General features: G+C 45.1%; 6 protein-coding genes across 8 annotated transcripts; 2 read left to right on the forward strand and 4 right to left on the reverse strand.

Annotated features, from left to right (window-relative positions):
• Nucleotides 1-1,359: 1,359 nt before the first annotated feature.
• On the forward strand, nucleotides 1,360-2,046 carry LOC119563439. Its single transcript, XM_037876830.1, has one exon. It carries the CDS (start codon nucleotides 1,360-1,362, stop codon nucleotides 2,029-2,031), a length of 672 nt encoding a protein of 223 aa, XP_037732758.1. The 3' UTR covers nucleotides 2,032-2,046.
• On the reverse strand, nucleotides 2,029-5,739 carry LOC119563438 (short-chain dehydrogenase/reductase family 16C member 6). Its single transcript, XM_037876829.1, has 7 exons — nucleotides 5,293-5,739; nucleotides 3,292-3,447; nucleotides 3,055-3,231; nucleotides 2,782-2,854; nucleotides 2,542-2,719; nucleotides 2,358-2,483; nucleotides 2,029-2,289 (listed from the first exon to the last, which is right to left on the reverse strand). The coding sequence occupies exons 1-7, from the start codon at nucleotides 5,578-5,580 to the stop codon at nucleotides 2,202-2,204; spliced, it is 1,086 nt and encodes a 361-aa protein (XP_037732757.1). The 5' UTR covers nucleotides 5,581-5,739; the 3' UTR covers nucleotides 2,029-2,201.
• A 1,526-nt stretch (nucleotides 5,740-7,265) lies between these two features.
• LOC119563183 (cellular tumor antigen p53) lies at nucleotides 7,266-11,743 on the reverse strand. Of its 2 annotated transcripts, XM_037876455.1 has the most exons (9): nucleotides 11,622-11,743; nucleotides 11,259-11,561; nucleotides 10,778-10,897; nucleotides 10,673-10,709; nucleotides 10,584-10,610; nucleotides 8,484-8,793; nucleotides 8,166-8,415; nucleotides 7,679-8,106; nucleotides 7,266-7,617 (listed from the first exon to the last, which is right to left on the reverse strand). In XM_037876455.1, the coding sequence occupies exons 1-9, from the start codon at nucleotides 11,663-11,665 to the stop codon at nucleotides 7,595-7,597; spliced, it is 1,542 nt and encodes a 513-aa protein (XP_037732383.1). In that variant the 5' UTR covers nucleotides 11,666-11,743; the 3' UTR covers nucleotides 7,266-7,594. The 2 variants fall into 2 exon arrangements, with proteins under 2 accessions (XP_037732383.1, XP_037732384.1); XM_037876456.1 differs by lacking the exons at nucleotides 11,259-11,561; nucleotides 11,622-11,743 and adding an exon at nucleotides 11,035-11,215.
• LOC119551410 (putative gustatory receptor 94a) lies at nucleotides 9,178-10,565 on the forward strand. Its single transcript, XM_037860753.1, has one exon. It carries the CDS (start codon nucleotides 9,351-9,353, stop codon nucleotides 10,563-10,565), a length of 1,215 nt encoding a protein of 404 aa, XP_037716681.1. The 5' UTR covers nucleotides 9,178-9,350.
• Nucleotides 11,744-12,054: 311 nt separating the features above from the next.
• On the reverse strand, nucleotides 12,055-14,123 carry LOC119557719 (cystinosin homolog). The gene is made up of 7 exons (XM_037870604.1): nucleotides 14,009-14,123; nucleotides 13,836-13,932; nucleotides 13,595-13,777; nucleotides 13,128-13,488; nucleotides 12,582-12,870; nucleotides 12,423-12,525; nucleotides 12,055-12,258 (listed from the first exon to the last, which is right to left on the reverse strand). Exons 1-7 carry the CDS (start codon nucleotides 14,058-14,060, stop codon nucleotides 12,162-12,164), a joined length of 1,182 nt encoding a protein of 393 aa, XP_037726532.1. The 5' UTR covers nucleotides 14,061-14,123; the 3' UTR covers nucleotides 12,055-12,161.
• A 2,606-nt stretch (nucleotides 14,124-16,729) lies between these two features.
• On the reverse strand, nucleotides 16,730-19,315 carry LOC119557705 (scaffold protein salvador). 2 transcript variants are annotated; one of them, XM_037870593.1, is made up of 3 exons: nucleotides 18,414-19,315; nucleotides 17,145-18,074; nucleotides 16,730-17,075 (listed from the first exon to the last, which is right to left on the reverse strand). In XM_037870593.1, exons 1-3 carry the CDS (start codon nucleotides 19,208-19,210, stop codon nucleotides 17,009-17,011), a joined length of 1,794 nt encoding a protein of 597 aa, XP_037726521.1. In that variant the 5' UTR covers nucleotides 19,211-19,315; the 3' UTR covers nucleotides 16,730-17,008. The 2 variants fall into 2 exon arrangements, with proteins under 2 accessions (XP_037726521.1, XP_037726512.1); XM_037870584.1 differs by having other exon boundaries at nucleotides 18,399-19,315.
• Between the last annotated feature and the right edge of the window lie 3,630 nt (nucleotides 19,316-22,945).

Genomic DNA, 22,945 nt, shown 5'->3' on the forward strand with positions numbered 1-22,945 from the left:
TCGGGTATTTTATAACTTGATTTAAATAATAAATGAGATATTCTTATTTACAACTACTGATGCTAAAGTGTTTATAAAAAGGGAAAGCCATCAGTGTTTCTGTGTCGAATTGAATTGGGATCGAAAAACTTCGTGGGGGCATTAAAGCCGGCGGCAGATCCATAAAACGGCCGACAGTTTGTTTGTTTTTTATGAGAACTGTAACCCTAGCACACAAATAATTAGTGAGCTATTTTTATGGATCGGAGACGGGGCTGCGCATGCGCAATGAGCACTGAGAATTGAAGCCTGAACACTGAGTGCCGCGGGAGTAGAAGAATCAGGTGCTGGGGGTCTTCTTCCACAATCTTAATTAGAATTTACATTCTCAAATCGTTGGTGTATGAGTGTGTGTTGTTATTTGTGCACATGTTGCAATGCATTTGAAGAACTCGTCGTGCACTTAATCACTTGAGCCGTCGGCACCATATGGGGTCCTTTTTTTGTGTTTCTTGGTTCCGAACGGCATCTGGTGGAGCGTGGAATATGGACCGAGCGATATAACCTGTTGGCCAGATATGGGGATTGACCCGAAAATTATGCCACAAAGCTGGCGGCAGAGCCAGCACTCGACAGCGTTTAATTAACAATTAATAAAACTTTTAATTTGCGCGCAATTGGCACTGAACTCTGCCGATGACAGCGCTGAATATTATGTTAATGGCAATGGGGTCGTCGGTTGGCAGATGGGGAATTGGATAATGCCCGCAGATCCCAGCCATTTGCCCTGGTAATTCTTCATTAATCAGCAGCCCAATCATTTACGTAAATCGAAAGCGAGCGGAAAAGCGCAGAGCCGCCAAACCTAATTGCAAGTTATGAATATCTCATCGGATATTAAATCGATGGCCGGCGTTTGACTTCAACAAGCCATGACCATGATGATGATGATGATGGCGATGGCTATGGAAATAATAATGTGAATGTGGATGAGGATGAATGGGCTGAATGGTATCGCTGGCCGTCCGTTTGTCCTGCCGGAAGTGGCGACACTTAATTGCGTATTGAGTGCATTTTCAACTTTTATTGATCTGCGAGAGCAGTCGAGCATTGTGCTGCGGTTATGGCCCAGTCATTTAAACCCTAGCCTCTCTGCCACTGGGAAGTATGCTACGAAAGTGGTAACTGCCACCCCCTGCAAACATGGGCGTGGCAGTAACTCCCCCGCACTCATTAGCGGTATCTAGTACGCGATAACCGCGCAATAATCGATGCTCCTACTTGTCTTCTTTATCAGGTGGCGCACATGCAAAAATATTCCGAACCCATCATCATGAATTTAGTCTTTAGTCATCTTCCCGGCATTACGGGTGTACAGAAATGGGAACTGTAAACATAATAACTATTATTATATTGGTGGCCTCGCTGGGTCACCGAACCGCTGCATTGGAATTTGAGGAGTGTGCCAGTGCCCCACAAATGGGAATTTACGTGGCCAGCTCTAGTAATTGTTCCAAATACATTTATTGTGCCGGTCCGGGATCTTTCGAAGCCGAATGTTTGGACGGTCATTACTACGAAGAAAAGTTGGAACGCTGTGTGGATAAGGAGTTGGTGAAGAGGTGTCAGGATCCGATGGCTAGCACCACCAAATCACCTCTGGTCGTTAAGAATCCACCCATTGCAGCTCAGAAAGCGGATCCACTGGTCATCACCCTGCGACTTTTACCCAACGCAGGACCCTGTTATCCCTATATGGTGTGCTATGAAGGAGCGGGCCTGGCAAAGGCCTGCACACCCGCTCATCTGGTGTCCTGCAATCGGGTGCCATCCCCAGAGAACTTCACCGACTGCCAGAAGGGAATTTTTGGATTTATGGCACATCCACGAAATTGCGCCTACTTCTACTACTGCTCCAATGGCTCCAAGCTGATCCATCGATGTCCTTCGGGCTACACTTGGCACTACGAGCGGAGATCCTGCGTCCAGCAGTCCGAGAAGAAGTGCTACTCCGATAGACTTCGTCTAACGAATCAGAAGATATACTTCTAATGTTAGGATATAGATTTAATTTAAGTTAAAGTTTCGTATAAATAGCTAAACATGTACACCTAGCGTAAGCAACAGTCGAATTAAGAACTGCAAATGGGAAACAAACAAGAGCTCGCCGCTTAAATGCTGTATGCTGGGTGGGGGAACTCCTTTTTCGCCCGATGATTTTCCTACTTCCAGTAAAACAGGTGGGAGCTGCGCACATCGAAGTGGTAGAAGCGGAGCAGCATGTAATCCTGCCACTTGGTGGGCAGCAGTCTAGCAGAAGGAAAATGTAATAATCGTTAGGAATAATCGTTGGATACCTGGGCTAATTCAATTCTCACCTGAGCAGCCATACACTGAGTGCGAATATTTTTGGCACGTACACCATGCGCTCGTTCAGAAGCACTCCCTTGACAATCTTCTCGGCCACATATGGCGTGGGCAGTCCGGGATAACTTTTCGCGATTCTAGAGGAGGAATTTGGATCAGATCAGGTGATCAGGATGTAGATTAACCCACTCTTACCCCGCATCGCTGAGCAGCGGCAGATCCCCGCTGGTTCGCATCAGATAGGCATTGGCCACCGTGGTGCGAACGTAGTCGCAGTCGGACAATCGCAGTTCAGCCCGCAGTGACTCCATGAAGCCCTCGATTCCGTATTTGGTGGCCGTGTAGATACCAGCTCCAGGCAGAGGAACTAGACCTATGTACAGAATGCCAGGATTAATAGAACTGCTTAGCTTTAGTAATGAAAAGTAAACTAACCCGCCAGGGCATTCACTGCCACCAGGTGACCTGATTTGCGGGTTATCATCTTGGGCAGGAACTCCTTGGTGGTCTGAAAAGGAAAACCATTCATTAGTTTTGATAGAATACAAATAAATATTTTCAGATACTAAAAATATTATCAAATGTGTTAATACTTTAAACACCAACTTTAACCATTTATGTTACAAAATTGACCGCAAGAATTTCTTAAATTCGTAGTAGTGGTGAAAGAATAGCTATGATGAACTTAAAGTAGAACTATGTTCTCACCATAATGTAGGATCCCAGGTTGAGCTGCAGGATGGTGTCGATCTCATCGCTTTTTAAGGTGGGTGTCGAGGTCATTGGCATAAGGGAGGCGTTGTTAACCAGAATATCTACGGGACCCAGTTCCTTTTCCACCTTGGCGGCCATTAGCTGCAGTTCGCGAGGCGAGGAGACATCGTTCTGTAACAAATATAGGTTTGAAGTAACATCAAAGTAACCCTAGTTTCGTTTTGATCTTACCTTATACGCCTTTGCCACGCACCGTGGGATCTTGGATAACAACTCCACCGTTTCGTAACATCCCTTGGAGTTGACATCCACGACGGCCAGCTTGCAGCCACGACGGGCCAGCTCCAGACATATCTCGCGACCCAGGCCGCTGCCTCCTCCGGTCACCTGAGTTTAAATCACAGGTTACTCACATTATACTCAACGAAATTAATTAGCTTAATTTACAAACAATCAACTCGAGCTAATGTGACTTTGCATTGAACAAAAACCTCATTTACGGACAATTATGTGAGCGAACAGCGGCGACTTATGAATGGCATTACTCATACGCTCGGTGGGCCGACCCTCTGGGGGACAATTGAGTGACTTTTGACCGTAATTAAAGCGCACTGGGTGACCTCAGTAATCGTTTTCTGGGGGTGGGGGATCGCACGAAATTTAACCCGGAATGAGTTCAATTCAATGTTTGGCACGTTAGTGAATAGGCACGGAAAAAACAACAATACCAAATGCGCAATTGTTGTGGTTATAGTTATAGCATTCCTGAAGAATTTCAATATCATATGCAAATTAGCTGCGGCAACAACTGTTGGGCTTTATCTACGCATCTGAGAGATACCCGGCATGCTTCCCAGATACTTTTTATTTTTGCCCTTCGAAAGTTCTCTGTTGTTTACAAACGTCAGCGATCGAAAACAAAAGTGAAGTCTCTGTGGCTTGCATTTTTGCGCTCTTTTTGAGTTCATATTGGCAAAACCAGTTTGAGGCTACACAGGGGCGTCGAAAAGGGGGGATTTCAAGCCGAAATTACTCGAATTCCTTAACAATGATGTCAACAGAGTTTATCAACGACAATCAATCTTCTAATTAAGATGCTTCTCACAGCTGGGCTGAGAACTTCTGCCCCCTCCCGCAGTACTAGTACTTCCCTGTGCAACCGCAAAAAAGTATCTGTATTTTTATCTGTATCTGTATCCGAAAAAACGATATCGAGAAGAGAGCGGTTGTAAGAGCTGAGACTAAAACAAAAACCGAGATACAATGATTCATTTTCGCTACATGAGACGCTTATGGCCGGCACACGCCCACGTTCAAAGCCTGAAAAGCATGCTAATGGGTTCCGAATTCGATCGGGTTCTTTACGGTATGGAACATCGAATCATCTCCACAATCACCTACACACTTGACCTTGTCCAGTGGCGATGGCGCCCCCAACAATTGACTTCTCCATAATTCGACGACCCGAGATGCACATGTGATTAATGAACTGCGATATGGTTGCCACGGGCACGAATTGCAGTTGGAGATTTTCTCCGATTGCAGCGTTTATAGGGAAATGATGTCACATTAGCTGACCGTGGCACCAAAGACCAGACTCTGTGGACACAACTAAACAATTGGCCAACTAAACGAGCTGGTACCAAACGCATAAATATTTATTTTAATAACACAATCCTAACGATCGGCCGCACCCTATGGCAGTGACATCAAAAAAAAAGGGGGAAAAGGTGGGAAAAAGATTTAAAAAAAAGGAAATAGAAGAAAAGCGGTAATAGGGGCCAGGTGGGTGAGGCAAAAGGTGGGCGTGGAAACCGGAGGCAGCCACTGGAAAAGGAAAGTGCGTGACGTTTCTGGCTGGCTACATATGCCACCAGATATAAGATATCAAAGATACATATACACAGAAAACTATTATGATATGATAAGATGGTTCAAGATATGATTTTATACTGGAAATCATAATATTTACTTTTTTTTAAATCTCAGCACAATGCTTTCTAATAATTAAATGGTAATAAATCGAAAAAATAAACACCAATTTATAAAAAAACTGCACAAGATACTTCTATTAATATTCATCTGATATGTAAAATGATTAATATGATACAGCCGTCATTTTCTGAGTGTACACATGTCAGATGCGTATCTAACTAGCCCCATTAATGGCTCATTTGCCAAACGCTCATTGCAGCCATTTGTTAGCCCCGAGAGCACTCTGATAGATCTTACCAGCGCCACTTTTCCACTGACATCCTTCTCCTTGAGTCCCAAGGCAAATAGGTAATCCAACAGGTGCTTCAGGAAGACGGCCAGCAAAACCAGAGGCAGCAGGAGCAGGAAGATGATGACTTTCAGATTGAAGATGGCCCGGGTGGTCTCATCATTGCGGTGCGCCTGCGCAGCCGCCTGAGTCGCGGTGGGCGTGGCCGAGGCGGTGGGTCCGGTTACCGTTACTGAACCAGCCGGAACGGCAGTGGTGGTGCGCGTTATGGTGGTTGTCGTCTCCGTTTCCACCATCACTCACAGTTTCTTGCACTCACAAATGGCTAAAATGTGGGATACGTATATGTATATACACAAATATTTTGTTTAGCCCAGAATTTTTCGCGGTCAAAGCAAAAATTATATGGCACTCGCGGCGACTCCAACGCGTAGAAGATCTGGCAGCAGACTGAAAAGCAAACGCGAATACGTTTTCAAGCTTTCGACTCTAAAGCAGTATTTCCCCATTGAGTGAAGATCGCTGGGCGCTCGGCTTTATCTGGTTTTCGTATCTACGACTGCAGGTTTGAGTGGGCAGCCAGCACCTTTGAGTGGAAGTGGAAGTGCCCCGAGTGGAGTAACTGCGTTTCACCTGACGTCTTGGGCCGGCTTTCTGTTTTTATGGGCCTTGGCCATATTGTTTTCCCCACGCGCACAGTGGGAACTGCGGATGAAGATGAACCCCGATAAGGGGTCTCCCGTGTTTGCTTTCCCCTTATCTGGTCCGGAAAGATGGGATATCTGCAGCTGGTTAAAATGGTAAACAACTGCTTACTGCTCATCTCTCCCTAAAAGTCTCGAAGTATCCCCTAAATAATAAGGGTAATTATAAACCACTGGCAGCCACTGTGCAGCACTTTCGAATTGTCAACCTTTTGCCACCAGCCAATCAAAGAAATACTCAAATATTTAATTGGGCTTCTTAGGTGAGTGCAGCGCTGGAGAAAAGAGCACCGAGAAAAATAATCACTTTTTAAGCTAACACAAAAGTAATGAGTAATTTGGGAATTTTTTTTGACAAATATGTTTGTGTTAGATAAAAACTGCAAATGATTAACAACAGGATGTTAAACAATGTATCACAATAACGATTTTATAAAAAAAAACTTGGATGCAATTTTACATGCATTGTATATTTTTATAATTTTATACTTTTTTAGTATTTAAGAAAACCTTTTCTTAGTTTTAATGAGAGGCCTTAGGTATCCCTATTAGTATAAACTGAAGCCCCCACGTCTTGAGCTTTTTTGTTCCCTCTGCACTAGAGACTCTCTTTCCAATTGAACTCGGTTCGAATCCAAAACCGCGTTCCATAGCTCTCACCGAACGAGAATTGAGTGAGTCAGACCGGCTGGATGGTTGAGCGCTTTGGTCGACCTATTTTCGAGGTGCCAAACTGGTAGGCTGCCCGACGTGGAAGTGGCAGCCAGGCGAAAAAGGAAAGGCCCCAAAATGAAGGCCGGTACATCCGCTTCGGCTGCATTATGGATGGCCACGGTGGATTCCATTCCGTTACAATTAAAGCATATTTAAGGCCCTGCCCTAGGTCAATGAACAGCGATCGGTGTGCTAGAGTAAACATTCAGCTGCCGCATGTGGCAAAAGCTAAAGTCGCCTGCAGCTGCGGCACAGTGTCAACATCTGGTGTTTTTTTGTATCTCTTTTTGCATCCTCGCACATGTGCAACGTTGGCGAACGCATGCGCCCTGCTTGAGGTTGTTTTTTTAAGCATAGAACTAAAACCAAAGACGCGCAGATACGGGTATAAATAAAATATGTAAATGCAGCCCAGCGATTTTGACATATTAGCAGACTAGCTGAGACGGATCCCGAGAGCATTGACCGCACGCAAGCCACACATGTCACATAGCATGCGCTTCGAGGTAGGAGTACAGTAGGGTCTAGGCCTTGGCGTACACCACGTTTATAGGATCAGGATCTGCTTGCAAAACATGACAGCTCTTTAATCAGTTCACTTTTGGCTTATTTGTACAGAGTATGGGAAGTTCCTTCGTTGTGTTACATATAAATACTTAGTTTCATATAACTGAGTTTAACAGCTGTATAATATTATAAAAAATATAAAAATCTTTTCTTTTTGGCTATGTGCGTGCCAAGTCCGCATAGGAATATCACTATTAAACGCCTAACAAACAAAGATTAATACAAACTTAAGATATTTACACCTATACCTCAGATCTGCAACACATTTCAAAGGTGTCTGGCGGTTCACAGTGTAAAGTAGTAAAAATGTTGGTCAGCTCCAAAGTCATGGCAGCTCATTGGCACATTCTGTAAAAAAAACTTGGGTAAGTACGATCGCATTTCACAATCTATCGATTCTTTTGCTTACTCTTGAGGGTCAACAATTTGTTGGCATGGCGACGCAGATTCTCTTGGTTGGGATTTCGCAGCACTCCAGTCGCCGCCTCCTTGATCATACCCTCAATGCCCTGAAGAAGCCACTCCTTTTTGGGGCAGGTAATGGCCAAGCGGTACTCTCCGTTCTTGGTCGTCGACACGTTCCAATCCGAGATGGGCTCACTGGTGTCTCTGTCGTGGCTGTCGTTGCTCTCCGTCTCCTCCTTCTTTATATCACTTTTGTACGACACCGTGCGCCGACGCACCTTTGAGGGCTTTATATCCTGCTCTTCTTCATCGGTAACTTCAGCTATGGACTTCCGCTTCTTGCCATTCATTTGGCGTTCGTCTTGGTTGCGATCGCGTTTCGGGCACGTGCAGATTTTGACTTCCATGACCTGCTGTCCTACGATATCGCCACTGCAAAAGGAAACACGAGTCTAAGGAATTATTACTAACTTCGACTGCTACAATCTCACCTTGCATTCTCCAGACAAAAGACCAAGGAGGTTTCCTTTCGGCCAATACAGGAGTTCTGGCAGACGAACTTGAAGGCCAGGGTCTGGCGCACATGACCAGCGCTCCGGTTGCCAGATCGACACATGTTCAGCGGAATCAGCACAGAATAACGTTCCGAAATGCCCTTGCCCTGGGCCGTTCCGCAGTACACGCTGTTGGGATTCTCGCTGCGCAGCAAGCTTTCTCGCATCTTCATGTTTTGGCCGGTCACTGCAGATATGTACATACAAATATAAGTTAAAGAATGCTAACAGATTTGCACTTTCTTCTTCACTTACGTGGCTCTACGCTCAGGTGATTCTGGCAGCGCAGCACCGGACCGCTGACATCCTTTGTAAAGCAGAGAAAGACACGCAGATTGAGTGGCTGGATGGGCATCTTTGCCTTGAACTGAACGTCCACGTTGAAGGTCTTGTTCATCCGGATGTAAAGCTTGTTCAGCGGCACCGAGAACATCCAGTGTGACTTGGGCGGCTCATCCAGAACCATGCTGAAGTTATAGCCGCCAATGTTGTGGTTCTCCAGTTTGGGCAGCGTGTTCACCTGGCTCTGGATGTCTTGCAGCATCATCTCGCGCAGCACGGATTGCTGAAAAAATATGAAGCGAACATTATTATAATGGTAAATTAAACCGGAACCAATCAAGAGTTCACACTTTGCGCTCATAGAGCTGATAGAGCTTCATGCCGTTGCTTGTTGGAATAACAAATGGACTGCTGATTTGTTTTGTTCTGCTGTTTCACAAGTGCTTGCAAATTTAGCTGACTAGTGACGACAAGTAGGAGTGTTCCCTGCCAAATGGCTAGATAAGAGTGTGCTGTTCCATTCTCTTACTAAAAGTGAATCCCTGTGAGGTTTTGACGTCATGTTACTCTTATGAAATTGCAGGCAGCGGCTGAGTCATAAGTGGAATGTCGCCGGCCGCTCGCTATTCTCTGCTCTTTTTAATGGCCAACGCAACGCATGCTCAGTTGGTTTTCAGACGGACAGCGAAATACAAGCCTTGCGCGATGTGTCCAGATAGTGTCGGCCAACTTGACAGGACCTTTAGATGGCATCGGTTGGAAAGTTGGAAAACAATTAAGCGGTTATTAACGGGTGCTCTATAGAAAATGCAGCCAGTCTGTATTATTTGTTAGAGAAAAATGAACTTGGCCAGCGACTACGCGCACCGGCGTATGGTGAAATTTCTGACGATCACGCTTGTAGTCTTTATGACCGCCTTTGGACTCCTGGCCAATCGCTATCGCTCTGGTAGCCGTGAAAGGTTCCGCTTTTCGAAGGCTTATCTGGCCTATGCCCTGCTATGGACCATTGCGTTTAGCTTGGTTTACGGGAGGCAAATCTACAAAGAATACCTCCACGGCCAAGTCAACCTTAAAGACGCCACCACTCTGTACAGCTACATGAACATCACGGTGGCTGTTATTAACTATGTGACGCAGATGATAATCAGTGACCATGTGGCCAGAATGATGAGCCGAGTTCCATTCTTTGATACCCTGAAAACATTCCACCTTGACAGCAGGTCGCTGTACAGGTCCATAATCTTGGCCCTGGTAAAGACGATTGTGTTTCCTTTGACCCTCGAGGTGGCCTTCATACTGCAGCAGAGGCGGCAGCATCCGGAAATGAGTTTGATCTGGACGGTGTACAGGCTGTTTCCTTTGGTTATTTCAAATTTGCTCAACAACTGCTACTTTGGAGCAATGGTCGTGGTGAAGGAAATGCTAAATGCCTTGAATATCCGCTTGGAATTGCAGCTGCAGGAGGTTAATCTGCTACAGAGAAAGGATCAGCTGAAGCTGTACACCAGATACTACCGAATGCAGCGATTTTGCACCATGGCGGATGAACTGGACAAACTGGCTTATCGATACAGGCTGATATATGTGCACTCCGGAAAGTATCTGACTCCAATGTCCTTGTCCATGATCCTGTCTCTTATCTGCCACCTGCTCGGCATTACAGTGGCCTTCTACAGCCTGTATTTTTCCATAGCGGATACTTTTATCTTGGGCAAGCCGTACGATGGACAGGGATCGCTGATCAACCTGGTTTTCCTGCTCATCTCGCTGGCGGAGGTCACGTTGCTGACGCACTTGTGCAACCACCTGTTGGTCGCCACCAGGAGATCAGCGGTTATCCTCCAGGAAATGAATCTCCGGCATGCGGACCGTCGCTATCGTCAAGCAGTCCATAGCTTCACCCTGCTGGTCACGGTGACCAAGTTCCAGATCAAGCCATTGGGTTTATACGAGCTGGACATGCGGCTGATCAGCAATGTTTTCTCGGCGGTGGCCATGTTCCTGCTGATCCTAGTGCAGGCCGATCTCTCGCAGCGTTTTAAGATGCTCTAAATAAAGGATTTTACCCACCTGGCTGAACTGCATCAGATTCTCGGACTATTCGGGGGAGAATATTTAACAGTTAGTTATTTATGGTTGGATTAGGAAGAGCAACTTACGTTTAGTCCCTGAAGAAAGGCCATGGGTTCGGTGGTCCTGGAAGAATAACAAAAGTAGTGGTAATAGTGAGTAAGGGTACGAACCAGCTGTAATTTGGTACCCACAATTCCGATCCTGTCACCCCCACCGCCTGTTCAATATCCTCCTGAGCATCCTCCACAGCGGAATCGACCGATCCCAAAGAGGCTTCGTTCACCACATGGACATCATCCTCGGAGTCAGTGCTGCAGTGTGAAATTTAAAGAGAATTAGTGAAAAATTCCGCCTTGGCTAGGTGAACAAAAACAGAATGATGCAAGTACAAGCGTGTTGCTTCATGCATGGTCTGCATGCTCAGCAGCAATCCTTGGCCCGGCTGTACCTGATCTTGTGCCACGACATCGGTTGTGATATATACATAACGGGCAGCTTTATCTGATCAACCGATCGGGCAGGAGAAAGGGGATAAATATTGTTAATTGCTTAAAACTACCAACAAAAATGTACGGCCACTGATTCTACGGATTGTGCCATTCGCCACGAAACGCGATCAATCGCGGTAGACGATAGTTATCGCTGCGAGCGCGTTGTTTTGAAATTGCTTACCCCCATTGATTGATTTTGTCGAATGCTTGTGCGTTGTTATTGGCGTCGCAATTATTAGCCGGGATTGCATAGATATTGTTGTCCAAGTGGGATCCATCCGGTGTTTGGATCACCAGGTGGGGATATCCGGTGGCCACGAAACTCTGCAGCAAGCCGGAAGCTCCGCCGCTGCCGCCACTGTTGGAGGACCTCACCGGTGGCAGTTGGAACAGTTCATTGCTTAGGTCTATGAATTCCAAGCACTCCTCGAAAGATCCCAGAAGCAGTGTCTGACCATCGGAACGCGAAACAAACGCAGTGTTTCTGCAAGAAAGAGCCACCATTTGAGGATTGGATAAATGCAGGAATCGCAGCGCTGTTTACTGGTTGAAAGTCATGCTTATAGACGAGGATCTCTGGAGTGCCATGGTTGCGGATTAAGTAAAGTAAACTTTTATTTCGCAGGTGTAGAAATTTTGCGTCCCACCAGGGTTGGCACCTCTCCCATAATTGGATGTTTTTGTGGTGGACCAGAGTTATCATAACTTTTACCGATATCGATAAGCTATCGATTGGAACTATCGCGGCCAATTAAAACAGTGCTGCCCATTTAGCGGCAAGTTTAAATTGTATTATTTAAATCTATTTAATGGCTTGCACATTTTATGCCACATATAGGCAATTGGTTTCACTAAATATCCATTTGAATGACTGGTCAGTGGTCCGTAGCATTGCCGGCTTCTAAAATACAAAATATCTTGCATTTTATTTTTGGTTTACAACCCATTTTAAGCTATATTTAATTAAAAGACACCAGTTATATTAAGCTTATGCAGCTAAGGCGTACAAATATATTTACAAATCTAGAATGTACAAAAAAGCACTACTGGCACAAAAGTCTTCTACTGCACACATATTACAGCTCTAATATTTCTCAGTCGTTACATCACTTGGCTCATTTGATCGATTTGGGGCCTCTGTCACGGTAGTGAGGTCAGAACTCGAGGATTCTCTGGAGTGCCTGGGGAAGAAATGCAAAACAGCACAGTGATGATAAGTGTACAATGAAAAGGTGACTGATTTTTGGCTTAACATTAAAGAAATATACAATTTTAAACTCCTCTTCAAAAAATGTGTCAATGATTACTTCAGGACGGACACTTGTGAGTAAGTTTTCTTCCATACCTGTAAAACACATAGTGCTGCAGCATGAAGAAAATATCAAAGAGCACCGAGAACAGACCCAGTCCGAATTTGGTGGGATCTCCGAATATGGACACCCAGTCATCTAAAAAGCAAAACTCAAGTTCAGTTGTAATTCATTGATGATGGACTAGCTCATACCGTAATTGTGGGCATTCAGGATCATTTGCAGCATGCTCAAAGTACCACCAGTAAAGTCAAGCAGGATGTTGCCGATGCTCCAGCCGGAAGTGCTCTTCCTTCGGTAGTTCATCAGAGCCTGTGGCACATACTTTATAATGGTGATGGTCAGCTTGACGTAACTGCAGTAGTACAGAAAGTCCAGCCAGTGGATGACGGCTCCTCCGGCCAAACCGGCGGACACAATCACCACCACGGCAAAGATTGCCAGGATTCCATAGGCAATGAACGACACCTTTTGCTGTGCTCTCTGCATAAAGTATAAAAAAAAACATACACTTAGGCAAATCGAATAGCGTAAACTATATGATAAATCTTATCTTACTTCTTATCAAAAATATCCTATGTGATTCATTTTGATTGCCATTTTTGATTAAAGCCAATTAGTGTTTTAGTACTTAATTACAGTTCGATTCGACAATGGTTGTCACTCTGGCGACAAGGCTGATTCAAAAAAAATACCCAGTCTATTTTTAAATTAATCACTGATCATACATTTAATATTACCTGATAGAAGCAGCACTGCAGAATCGTTATGGTGGTGGCAAACATGGCGTGTAGGGAGAACACCACATCGTTGAGCATGACAGGATTCAAGCCTAGAGGATACCGATCCTCGTACTCCTTCTGCAGACCCTCGATGAAGTAGAGGCCGCAGTTGAACATGCTGTAAAGCGTGAAACCCACGATGTTTAGGGCCAGGAAGTCAAAGTTCAGGCCCTCCACGGACTTGCGGCGGTAGTTGATCCAGATCTGGGGATAGAAGGACACCGACCAGGCCACAAAGTACACCCATCCGAAAACGATCGAGGTGTATATTAGGGCCCGAGATTTGGCCACAGTAACGCGGACAAAGACGTCCTTAACGCTGGAAAAAGGGATTTTCTTGGTGAGATGTTTTCGATCATTCATATCATATGGTTTATTTATAGGACATATGGGACTATCTCTGGTTATTCCGAGAAATTACTCACATCTCTGCATCTGCAGCATCGCTGTCGGCTGTCACTTTGACATATCCGGCACTCCGGCCTGTTATCACCACCGACTGATTCTGGGTACCGCCGGCGGGATAAAGGAACGACGCAGGGTCCAGATCCAAGTGATCTTCGGAGTCCGTTCCCAGCGTTACTTGCACATCGGTCGTTATTAGTCCGCTGTAATACATGTTTCATGACTCGATATCACTTTGGTTTCCCTGCAATTGCAACTCACTTGGCAAATACCACAAATGTCTCGTTTGTGTTCAGGAGAACGGTGATGTCATGGGAATCGACGGTGAGTAGACTGGTTTGGGCATTTCCCAGGGCAACTGTGGGGTGGAGAAACTCCCTCATTATCGAATACCTTTTCTGGATCCGGCTGGAACTCGGGAATGGGAGTCTCACCTGTGGCTAGCAGCAGAAAAGCCAGGTAGAACGTGCTTACGTGCCTATCCATTCTGGTTTCGATTGTCTTCTTATTTATGCGTGAGTTTCCAGGCCTGCTGGCATCTTCTTCAATGAAGCCCTATATATGGTATTGATTTAAACGTGAATTACTTCAATTGACCAATTGACAACAATCAAGGGAATGAATTCGAAGGAGTCTGGAATGCAACTCCTTCCACTTAATGGCAAATTTGAGTTTAGTGGCCCAGTTATTGACTTGCAATATACTATGTATTAAGATGTATTAATCTTGAAAAAAGGTAATACTCTATTTTTAAAGTGTCTCTTATTTTTTCTAACAAGTTTATAGCACATGAATGCACGTATGTGCCTAACAATCTCGATCTACGCGTGTACGCTCCCTATAGAATTTGAGATAAAATTGCTGCGTGAGTCGACAACCTTCAGAAAGTGTCGCCCAATGCTACAATTTTGCAATTAGAGCAAACTTTTGCACAGCACACGATCGAGAAACTCATTTTATATGGACCCCAGCAGGAAATACACGGCTTTGTCGGCCACTCGTAAAAAACAAAAGATTCCAGACTATTTATATTGCGAGTGGTTTATAAGGGAGGGCCGTGACAAGGCGATTGTGAAGAAGTGTAAATACCGCGTGAGAACACAGGCTTATCTCAATCAATGGAGCTGATAGTGTCAATCGGTTTTATTCGAATTATTGCGGCAGTATGCCGTGCCACAGGTTACAGATAGCCAATAGATTGGGCAATGCACTGCGAACGCCAGATAACCTGGGAATATTGTAATTGCAAGTCACGATCCGACCGTGGACTTGGTTCTCTATAAATCACTCATTGCTCACTAGCTTTTAAATTTTTAAAGAACTATTAGGTACATTTAAAAGAGGGTTAATGTAAAATATGTCATGTTTAAAATTTATCTTATTATGTTTTCTTTTTTACTGTGAAAATCTCCCATTTTCTCAGTATACTCTTTTATTCCTTTATGTTTTTTATATAATTAAAGATTTTTTGGTAGTAAGAAAGGTGTTATTAGAAAGTATATTCTGTTTTTACTGTGAAAATCTCAATTTATCTTAGATAACAATTATCTAGTTTTATGGCCCATTGGCTTGGATATCATATAAGGCTGTAACTTGAGCGTGTTGAACACAGTGATTAACATAAAAAATAAGAATTGTCGTTATATATCTTGAGTGATTGGTTATTTTTATAAACACTTTCAGTTTTACTCCGATAAAGAACGTCTGGAAAAGCCAATTGTTTCAATACCAGCCGTTCATTCATAATTCCACGCACGAGATACCACTATTTTGAGTCTGTTTCAGCCGGATAAGAACTTTCACTGGCATCTGGGAAAGCAAAGCAGTGCGTAGATTTCTGCGGGTAACCAAAAACATATGTATACTCCGCCCGATTTGGTCGAAACAAAGATAATGTGCTCAGAACAGACTGTTTGCCCAGTGGTATACATCACACCACATCACTCACGTTAAAATTAAAGTTAAACAATGTGTCTAACTGACGATTAAACGGGTAAGGTTGAGGCGACAAATGAAATGGAATGAGTTTGGAACCGATGGCGACTCTCCAGCAACTGACGGCGCGTTTCAATGGAGCCGTTTAAATATTGGAGCGGTGCAGCCGCCGTCGACGTCGGCAGCGGGCCCCAACAACAACAACAACAAATGGAGCGAGAGCGGATCGCCGCCGTCTTGATGTTTTATTATATTTGATTTTTGCACTTGAGAACCCATCAGACGAAAGTTGTGTACTTCAGTGGGATTATACCAAAATTGTTGACAGCTCTTTTCAGGTTTCCAAAATGAACGACTTTGTTTTGAGCTACAATTTGAATGAAAAAATAATTTTAGTCAAAGATTATATTTTCTGTTTACAATGAGACATAATAAACTATAAGTTAATGTTTTATTCTGTCAGTGAATCTTCACAAATTAGAATTTTTTAAAGATCAAAAATAATGTTAGTCACTGAAAATACTTCCTGGAAGACATTATTAGTAGGTTTATGATTTTAAAAGTAAAAATATTATTAGTCAAAAAAAATATTTATTGTTTATAATGAGACATACTTAGTTATGGTTGAAATTACCATTAGGTTAAAATTTAAAATTAGTGAAAAAAAGAATGCTCATACTCGTATAACAAGCCATTATCAATGACCTGTTCCTAGGGACATCATTTTTTTAAATTTAGCAAAGAGGCAAAAACCTTTAAACAGGGTATAGCGAATTTCACACAACACTTTGAAACTTCTTATCAACAGAAGAAACATTTTGAGGGACCTGCAGAAAGAGCAACAGTACAGTTCGATAAGGGCCAATGTCTTTGAAATATCAAGTTCGAGCGTTCAATGGGGGACTAAAAATAAGCATAAGCACAAACAAAAACAAACACAAGATTCACTTTCTATTGGCTCTTTTTTTTGCTGATGCAGAATCAACCACGATCCACTTGTGCCCAATGCATAATTTTGCAAGCGAATGGAAAACTTGGCATGTAACTCGAAAATATTTGCCAAGTCAAGCCAAACCAAGTAAAACTTGGCCACCAACTGTTGGCCCTTAATTACAATTTGGGGCTCAATTTCCAAAACATCCGGGGGAGAAACCGATTCCGCTTGAACAACAACCTGTGGGGGGTCACGTTGCACGTGGATTACGATTGCACTGGGCGAGTATGATGAGCAGTAAACCAGTTTAATTTGCACATTTTACAAACAAATACCAAGCTCAAATCTCATTAAAGGGTATATAGAACGTTACACATTTCTACGTTAAAACAAGGCACTCGAACTGTCATGGATTGGCTTGGCTTCCTCCTCCTCGTTTAGTCTTGTCAAAGGCACTGATTTGTTGTGAGTCGATGGTTAAATAAGTTAAAGGTCGATTGCAGGACACTATAAACTACATATATAGCTGCTGGCGAGTATGTGGTCTGATTCAGTCGTCACCTGGTCACTGGTTCTGATTCTGATTCTGGTTCTGGCCGGCGCGTCGGGCCTTCTCGAGTATCAAAGCGCGACTGAAAGGTGTAACAAGAGAGAAGTGGCTTTTTAGAGCGGAGCATACAGCCAGGTGGTCGCTTACTCACCGGTAGCGCTCATAGAAGCCCACAATGGTGCCCAGCTCCTGCTTGAAGAGTCGCACCAGCATGCTGTCGAAGCCCTCCAGCTCCGGCAGACTAAACATGTTGAACTGCAGCAAGTGATCCTTGGAGGAGTCCGCCTCCGAGTAGACGGCAAGCCACTTGGGGATCTCCTCGAGCAGGTAAGGATTCGCCGGCACCAGAGCGTTGTGAGTATGGGTGGGCGGAGCGTAGAGCGATGCCTCGGGCCTTATGGCTTTTGGCGGCTCCGCTGACGTGGTGTACACGTAGTAGGACGTCAAACAAGGATGCTGACGCTGACACTGCCCGGTGTACTGATTTTCGTAGTAGGTGCCGTGCATTTTGGACACCACTCGCCGCCAGCCGACCGGCAGCCCCTCGCGCTCCAGGGGGTGATTCCAGTGCGTGGTATGGGCGTTGTGATCGATGTAGTACTTTCGGCCGTGCAGCGTGTACTGTGTGGCCCATCCGGGGGGCAGAGGCAGCTCTTCGGGCTCGGTGAGCGACTGCTGTGATGGAACTTTCTGCAGCGATCCATTGGCGCTGCCCCCCGCCCCGCCAACTGCACTGGGCGGTGTCCGGGGCGGGGCATACAAAGATTGCACTGAGGTAGAGGCGCCACGAACACTGCCAGAGCTCCCGCCACGGCCACTGCCGCTCAGAGATCCTCCACCGCTTCCAGATGGCACTGCCAAGTGACCCTGGTGGTGATGTTGAGGAACCACGGCCAGCGTGGCCGATGAGGCTGTCGTGTTGCTGTAAATAGGCGACTCCGATCGCTGCGACTGAGTGGCGCGCATCGATGAGACACGATAAGGATTCTCGTAGATCGGGTATGAGTCGCTAGAGTAGCTGCCGGCCAGGTGTGCCGCCAGTTGCTGGTGCTGCAGCTGCTGCTGTTGCTGCATTGGAGACCTGTGAAAGGAGGAGAGGTGGTTTTAAAAAAAAACAGTTCATATAGGTAATTAAACCTAAACACTACCTGCTCAAATTCCTCTTACAGACCTTAGAGAATGTACAAATATTTTAAGACAAATTGATTACTGTTTTGATTGACTTCAAACTAAAGTTCTCTTTGTCTTAATTATATTCTAAGAATTATTTTAATTCGCTGGAAAATGTAATGCAATAAGGAAACTCGCTTCAAGTCTTAACCATCCTATTTATTCAAAAGCATCTTTACCAATGGCAACCTTTTCTTTCTGAATCTAAACTAGTCTAGCAGTGCTTGCTGCTTACCTAGTGGGCTGGTACCTTGGTTGTCGCTCCCTGATAGACATGGCAGCCGGATCGAATCGCAGCGTGGAGCCGAAGGGCGTGGAGGCGTGTTGTTGGTGGACCTGAGGATGCTGCTGCTGAGGCGGTGGGACGGCGTAGTGGGCGGGCGAGTGAGGCCGCTGGGGAAGCTGCAGCATGTTGGCATAGGAGGCACTGAGCAGGCCCTGATCCGCATCGTAGCTCGCGCCGGCCATATGGGGATGGTGCTGCCGCTGGGTGGTGGAGTAGCTGCGCTGGAATCCCCCAGCGCCGGGAGCAGGCGAGGACGTGGTCTGCAGCAGAGGCGACGACTGCTGACGGCGCATCCGCTCGATCTGTTCGATGTTCACATAGTTGCTGCTGCTCTGGCTCAGTTGGTTGCTGCTGGCCCGGATCTGGTGGGGCGGCAGCGGAGGGTGGGAGTGCACTTGGGGATGGGAGGGATGGGGCAAGGAGTGGGGATGGGAGTGCGGCTGCAGGGGCAACTGGCTCTGGGCCCGCCGCGCATGGTAGTAGTCCGGTTGGGAGTCCGTGCAGGAGTAGGTGTTCCGGCTGGTGCTCGAGCTCCGCGGATGAAACTCACAGCTGGGCGAGGTGCTCGCACAACGCTGCAGGGACTTCTTCTTGGCCCGCTGGTCAGTGGTCCACACATTGATCACCGGGATCTCCGGCGGCGTGTCCTTCTTCATGTACTTCCCCACCACGCCCTCCTTGTGCGACTGGGACTTCTCCTTGCTCCGGCGCGAGAGCATCGTCGGTTTTCGGTTGCACAGCAGAATCGTTAGATAGTTCATGCGGATCTCGGACCTCGGATCTCGGTTCGCCTTCTTTGTTTTAGTCCATATCCGAGCTAATTTTATGCTATTGTCAATTTTTTTGTTATTCAGCTGGTGGCCAGCTCAAAGTTATCGATACTATCGCATGCTGGTAAATTAGGGGTATTCGTGTGGCGAAAAAGGGGTACTCCTACTTTCGAAAAAGTCTTAACTAGTTTTTCATTTAAAAAAAAAAAATATTTCGCATTTACTAACAGTTTTGATAAGTATTAATAATTATTTAAAACAATTTAAAAGTGCAAATATATAAGTACTTTCGATACTTTCATTTAGTCCCAAATCAATCGATGACGCCGGTAATTTTCATCGATAGTGCCATCGATGTCTGACATCTCCGACGCTGTTTATTTCTAAAGCCTAGTACTCACATCGACGAAAACCGCGAGCTAACCATAGGAGTGAGCGAGAGGCAAACAGGCGGCTAAAGCTTTTCGTCGGGTCTGTTTTTCAGCGCGGTACTCAGATGAGCTAAGGAAATACCAGAAAAAATACCAAATTTCGGGAGTGAATTTTCGATGAACGCCGTTTGCCGCGGCCCAAAGAATAAGAAATTTAATCTTTGGCGGTGTTCGTGCAGAAGCGGTAGGGAATTTAAAAATTTTAAACGGAAGAAAACCCCCAAAAACGGTTAAAGGAGGTCAGTGCAGATGAAAAAGGACGCCTAATCCAAGCTGTTGCCCATTATTGTGGGACTTCACAGACAGGAAGCAATACCACAACCGGGGCAAATCCGCAGAATGGTTGACGTGCTGGAGGAGATCCTCTAGAGAATCCCAGTGGGAAGGAACATGCCGAGTGGGACTTCGCTCTCTACATGGACATCCTGCCGAGCGTGTTCTCGCAAAGAAAGTAAGATCTGGCCAAAATAATTTGGTTGCGTTGTACTAATAGAAGGATCTTTTTAGCAGAACCACCAGTAATATGATCTCCATTAGGACTCCGGACCACCAGCTACTTGGCAGCTTAAGCGGAGCTGGAGGACGCGGTGGCTTCTATAGGGAGGAGGAAAATAGGGCGCCCGCTAAGGAACAGTTGGAGAAGCCATGGCCAGGATGCTGGGCGACTTCCTGCAGCATGAGGAGAAAAAACCCCGTTCCCAATCCGGCTCCAACTTCCTCGAGGTCCAATATGCTTATTGGGATTCGGAGCTGGCCTAAAGATGGCGCGGGAAAGATGGCGAAGCATGCTTGGAAGGAGAAGAAGAAATAAAAACATTCGTTGAACATTCCATTTATTTTTATTTTAATTTCTTTGTGTATCAGCAGACTCTTCTTTTTTAAATTGCTCTAGTTGATTTGTTTTTCGTTTGGCAACATGCCCAGCTGCTTTACAGTAATACCATGCCTGATGCATTGCGGGTGAACTTTGAAAACTTCGGTCACACTACGAAGAATAAGATTTTTCGACTAGTGGAACTCTAAGCCGATCTGAGTAGCTTTACCTAAGCTAAGTAATTTGCATATCCTTGGATAAATTATTAGGGCAATGCCTACTAATACGGGCATAAAATATTTTTTTGGTGTATTTTAAGGTGGGCTTAAAATCATTTATTTTACGCTAAGATTAAATAAAAACTAACTTACAAAACAAAAATCCTAGCTAAAAAAAAAATAAACATGTTTTTTAGCTTCAAAGTGTACGACTATAACGATTAAAACATACATTTGAATACTCGGGACCTTTGAACTTAAAAGCAAAAACTAACGCTCGATCTTATCCACAAAGTATCAAACGCCTGTTTACAGTTTTCTACTTTATGGGTGAACTTTGTTTTCTTAAATACGTTAAACTTCATTTTAAAAATGTTTTTCGTTTTTAAAAAGGGTTAAAGTGAGGATTTTAGGGAACTGATAACAAATAATTTTCTTGGAAAACCGTTACTAATAGCTCTGTTATTTGAAACTCTTTCATACCACAAACATATTTCAAACGGAATACTCACCTCAGAAAAGTGGCAGGCTCAGTGGCAGCTCCCCGAAGGGTGGCAACGTTGGCCACACATCGATAGCCGATATTCAGGCAAATCGATAGACTGTTGTCGATTTCGGGATTCGTCAACAAAACAATCATTCGGCTTTAATCACCGCGTGCGGGTCTAACCGCAAGCACTCCATCTGCTGGAGATGAATATCTGAATATTGGTCATTAAATAAAAAACATAAATTTAATACATTTTAATGTTGACATTAAACATTTTATTAAAGTAAATATAATTAACTACTTAAAAATGTAATTCATAAACAAAAGGTTGGATCCAAACACCCGAGACTTGCTGAAATATTTTGTCCAGCAAGCTAGAGACTAGGATCTGAAATTGAAATTAAATTAAATTCAATTTTTTTATTTCTGTAAAAAATTTACTTCAATAAATTGATCCCCCACTGAGCTCCCGCGACTGGGGGGACATCGAGGACTCCCTGGAAGCAGGCGGCTGCATCACCCCTTTGTTCAGCTCCGCCCATCGCACTTAGCCCTATGCCCACTAGGGTTCTTCACCACTGAACTGAAGGGGCAGTAGGGGCACGAATATGTGAGGGACGAGGCCAAGCAGGTGTGGCGCCTGGCTTTAAACGCAGTACCGCATTTCTGCCAGCACATCCAGCACTGGAAAGGCACCGTCGCCCATTGCCATCGAAGTGCCTCTGCAGTTCCCTTGTGGGGAGCTGTGGCCACTGAGACACTTCGACGGCATCGTTAGGCAACGAAAGACGGGGCGTTCCCAGTGCTGGATATGGGCGCCCTCGCCCTGCTGATGGCCCTGGCCCCGGCGGCGGCGACAGAATTGGGGGGGCCAACGGGGGATTGGCAGCCTGGGCCTGCTCCTCCGGCTGCTCCTCCAGCTGCTCCTCCGGCTGCTCCTGCTCCACCTCCGGCGGAGATGGCGCCTGAAGTGGTGGTGGTGGTGGTGGTGGCGGCATCTCTTCTGCTGGCGTCCACGTCCACTTTCCTGCCGGAGGTGGAGGTGGTGTTGGCTCTTTTTGCGCTGGCGTCCACGTCCATTTTCCTTCCGGACGTGGTGGCGCCGGCGCTGGTGGTGGCGTCGGAGGAGCCTGCTGTGGTGGTGGCGGCGGATTGTGATCCTGCTGTATGGCCGCCTGTAATGGTGGCGGCGGTGGAATATCCATATTCAGAAGCTGCACCGCCGCCGCCATACCAGCAGACGCCGCCGCCATCCCATTGGCCATCGCAGTCATCATCGCCTGGACTGCTAAATTGTGCAAATAAAAAAAAAGAATATTAACGTTTTCATAAAAAACATTCATTAGAAAGATTTTTTACTTACCCTCATTAACTTGTTTTCTATCCATTTTTCTTTATTTCTTAGATTTAACTTCGGAACCTGACTTGTGTCTTCGCCACTTTCCGTCACTTTCTTCTTCTTAAGAAATTTAAAAAACAAATTTACCGCAATAACCGTTCTATGCTTTACATAGTCGTCTCGCTCTAAATTGTATGCTGCTGGCCCGTTCCCTCCTGTTAAAAACTTAACATTTCCATGATCGAAAGCTTTAAGAGCTTTGATCAATATTTCTTTATTACTTTACTGTAAAGTAAATTTTCTAATATTACATAAAATTAAAAATACGACTAAAGTGTTTGATTTTTAAAAATTTTATTATTTTTCTTTTTTACAAATTAGAATGCTCCTCGGAGATCGCCATCACCGTCACCAAAACTCCGACCAGGAGGAGG

Source organism: Drosophila subpulchrella, chromosome 3R (genome assembly GCF_014743375.2).
Source record: "Drosophila subpulchrella strain 33 F10 #4 breed RU33 chromosome 3R, RU_Dsub_v1.1 Primary Assembly, whole genome shotgun sequence".
NCBI classification, from domain to species: domain Eukaryota; kingdom Metazoa; phylum Arthropoda; class Insecta; order Diptera; family Drosophilidae; genus Drosophila; species Drosophila subpulchrella.

Coding starts and splice junctions, on each gene's coding strand:
- LOC119563439 (XM_037876830.1), top strand. CDS start 1,360: ATGGGAACTGTAAACATAATAACTATTATTATATTGGTGGCCTCGCTG.
- LOC119563438 (XM_037876829.1), bottom strand. CDS start 5,580: ATGGTGGAAACGGAGACGACAACCACCATAACGCGCACCACCACTGCC. Junction 3,232..3,291: donor GCGTGGCAAAGGCGTATAAG/GTAAGATCAAAA, acceptor TATTTGTTACAG/AACGATGTCTCCTCGCCTCG. Junction 2,720..2,781: donor GGCAGTGAATGCCCTGGCGG/GTTAGTTTACTT, acceptor TTCTGTACATAG/GTCTAGTTCCTCTGCCTGGA.
- LOC119551410 (XM_037860753.1), top strand. CDS start 9,351: ATGAACTTGGCCAGCGACTACGCGCACCGGCGTATGGTGAAATTTCTG.
- LOC119563183 (XM_037876455.1), bottom strand. CDS start 11,665: ATGGCACTCCAGAGATCCTCGTCTATAAGCATGACTTTCAACCA. Junction 8,416..8,483: donor TCACCTGAGCGTAGAGCCAC/GTAAGTGAAGAA, acceptor ACATATCTGCAG/TGACCGGCCAAAACATGAAG. Junction 7,618..7,678: donor CAAATTGTTGACCCTCAAGA/GTAAGCAAAAGA, acceptor TTTTTTTTACAG/AATGTGCCAATGAGCTGCCA.
- LOC119557719 (XM_037870604.1), bottom strand. CDS start 14,060: ATGGATAGGCACGTAAGCACGTTCTACCTGGCTTTTCTGCTGCTAGCC. Junction 13,778..13,835: donor ACATTTGTGGTATTTGCCAA/GTGAGTTGCAAT, acceptor CATGTATTACAG/CGGACTAATAACGACCGATG. Junction 12,259..12,422: donor CAGCACTATGTGTTTTACAG/GTATGGAAGAAA, acceptor TTTCTTCCCCAG/GCACTCCAGAGAATCCTCGA.
- LOC119557705 (XM_037870584.1), bottom strand. CDS start 19,210: ATGAACTATCTAACGATTCTGCTGTGCAACCGAAAACCGACGATGCTC. Junction 18,075..18,398: donor CCAAGGTACCAGCCCACTAG/GTAAGCAGCAAG, acceptor CTCCTTTCACAG/GTCTCCAATGCAGCAACAGC. Junction 17,076..17,144: donor GGCTTCTATGAGCGCTACCG/GTGAGTAAGCGA, acceptor TACACCTTTCAG/TCGCGCTTTGATACTCGAGA.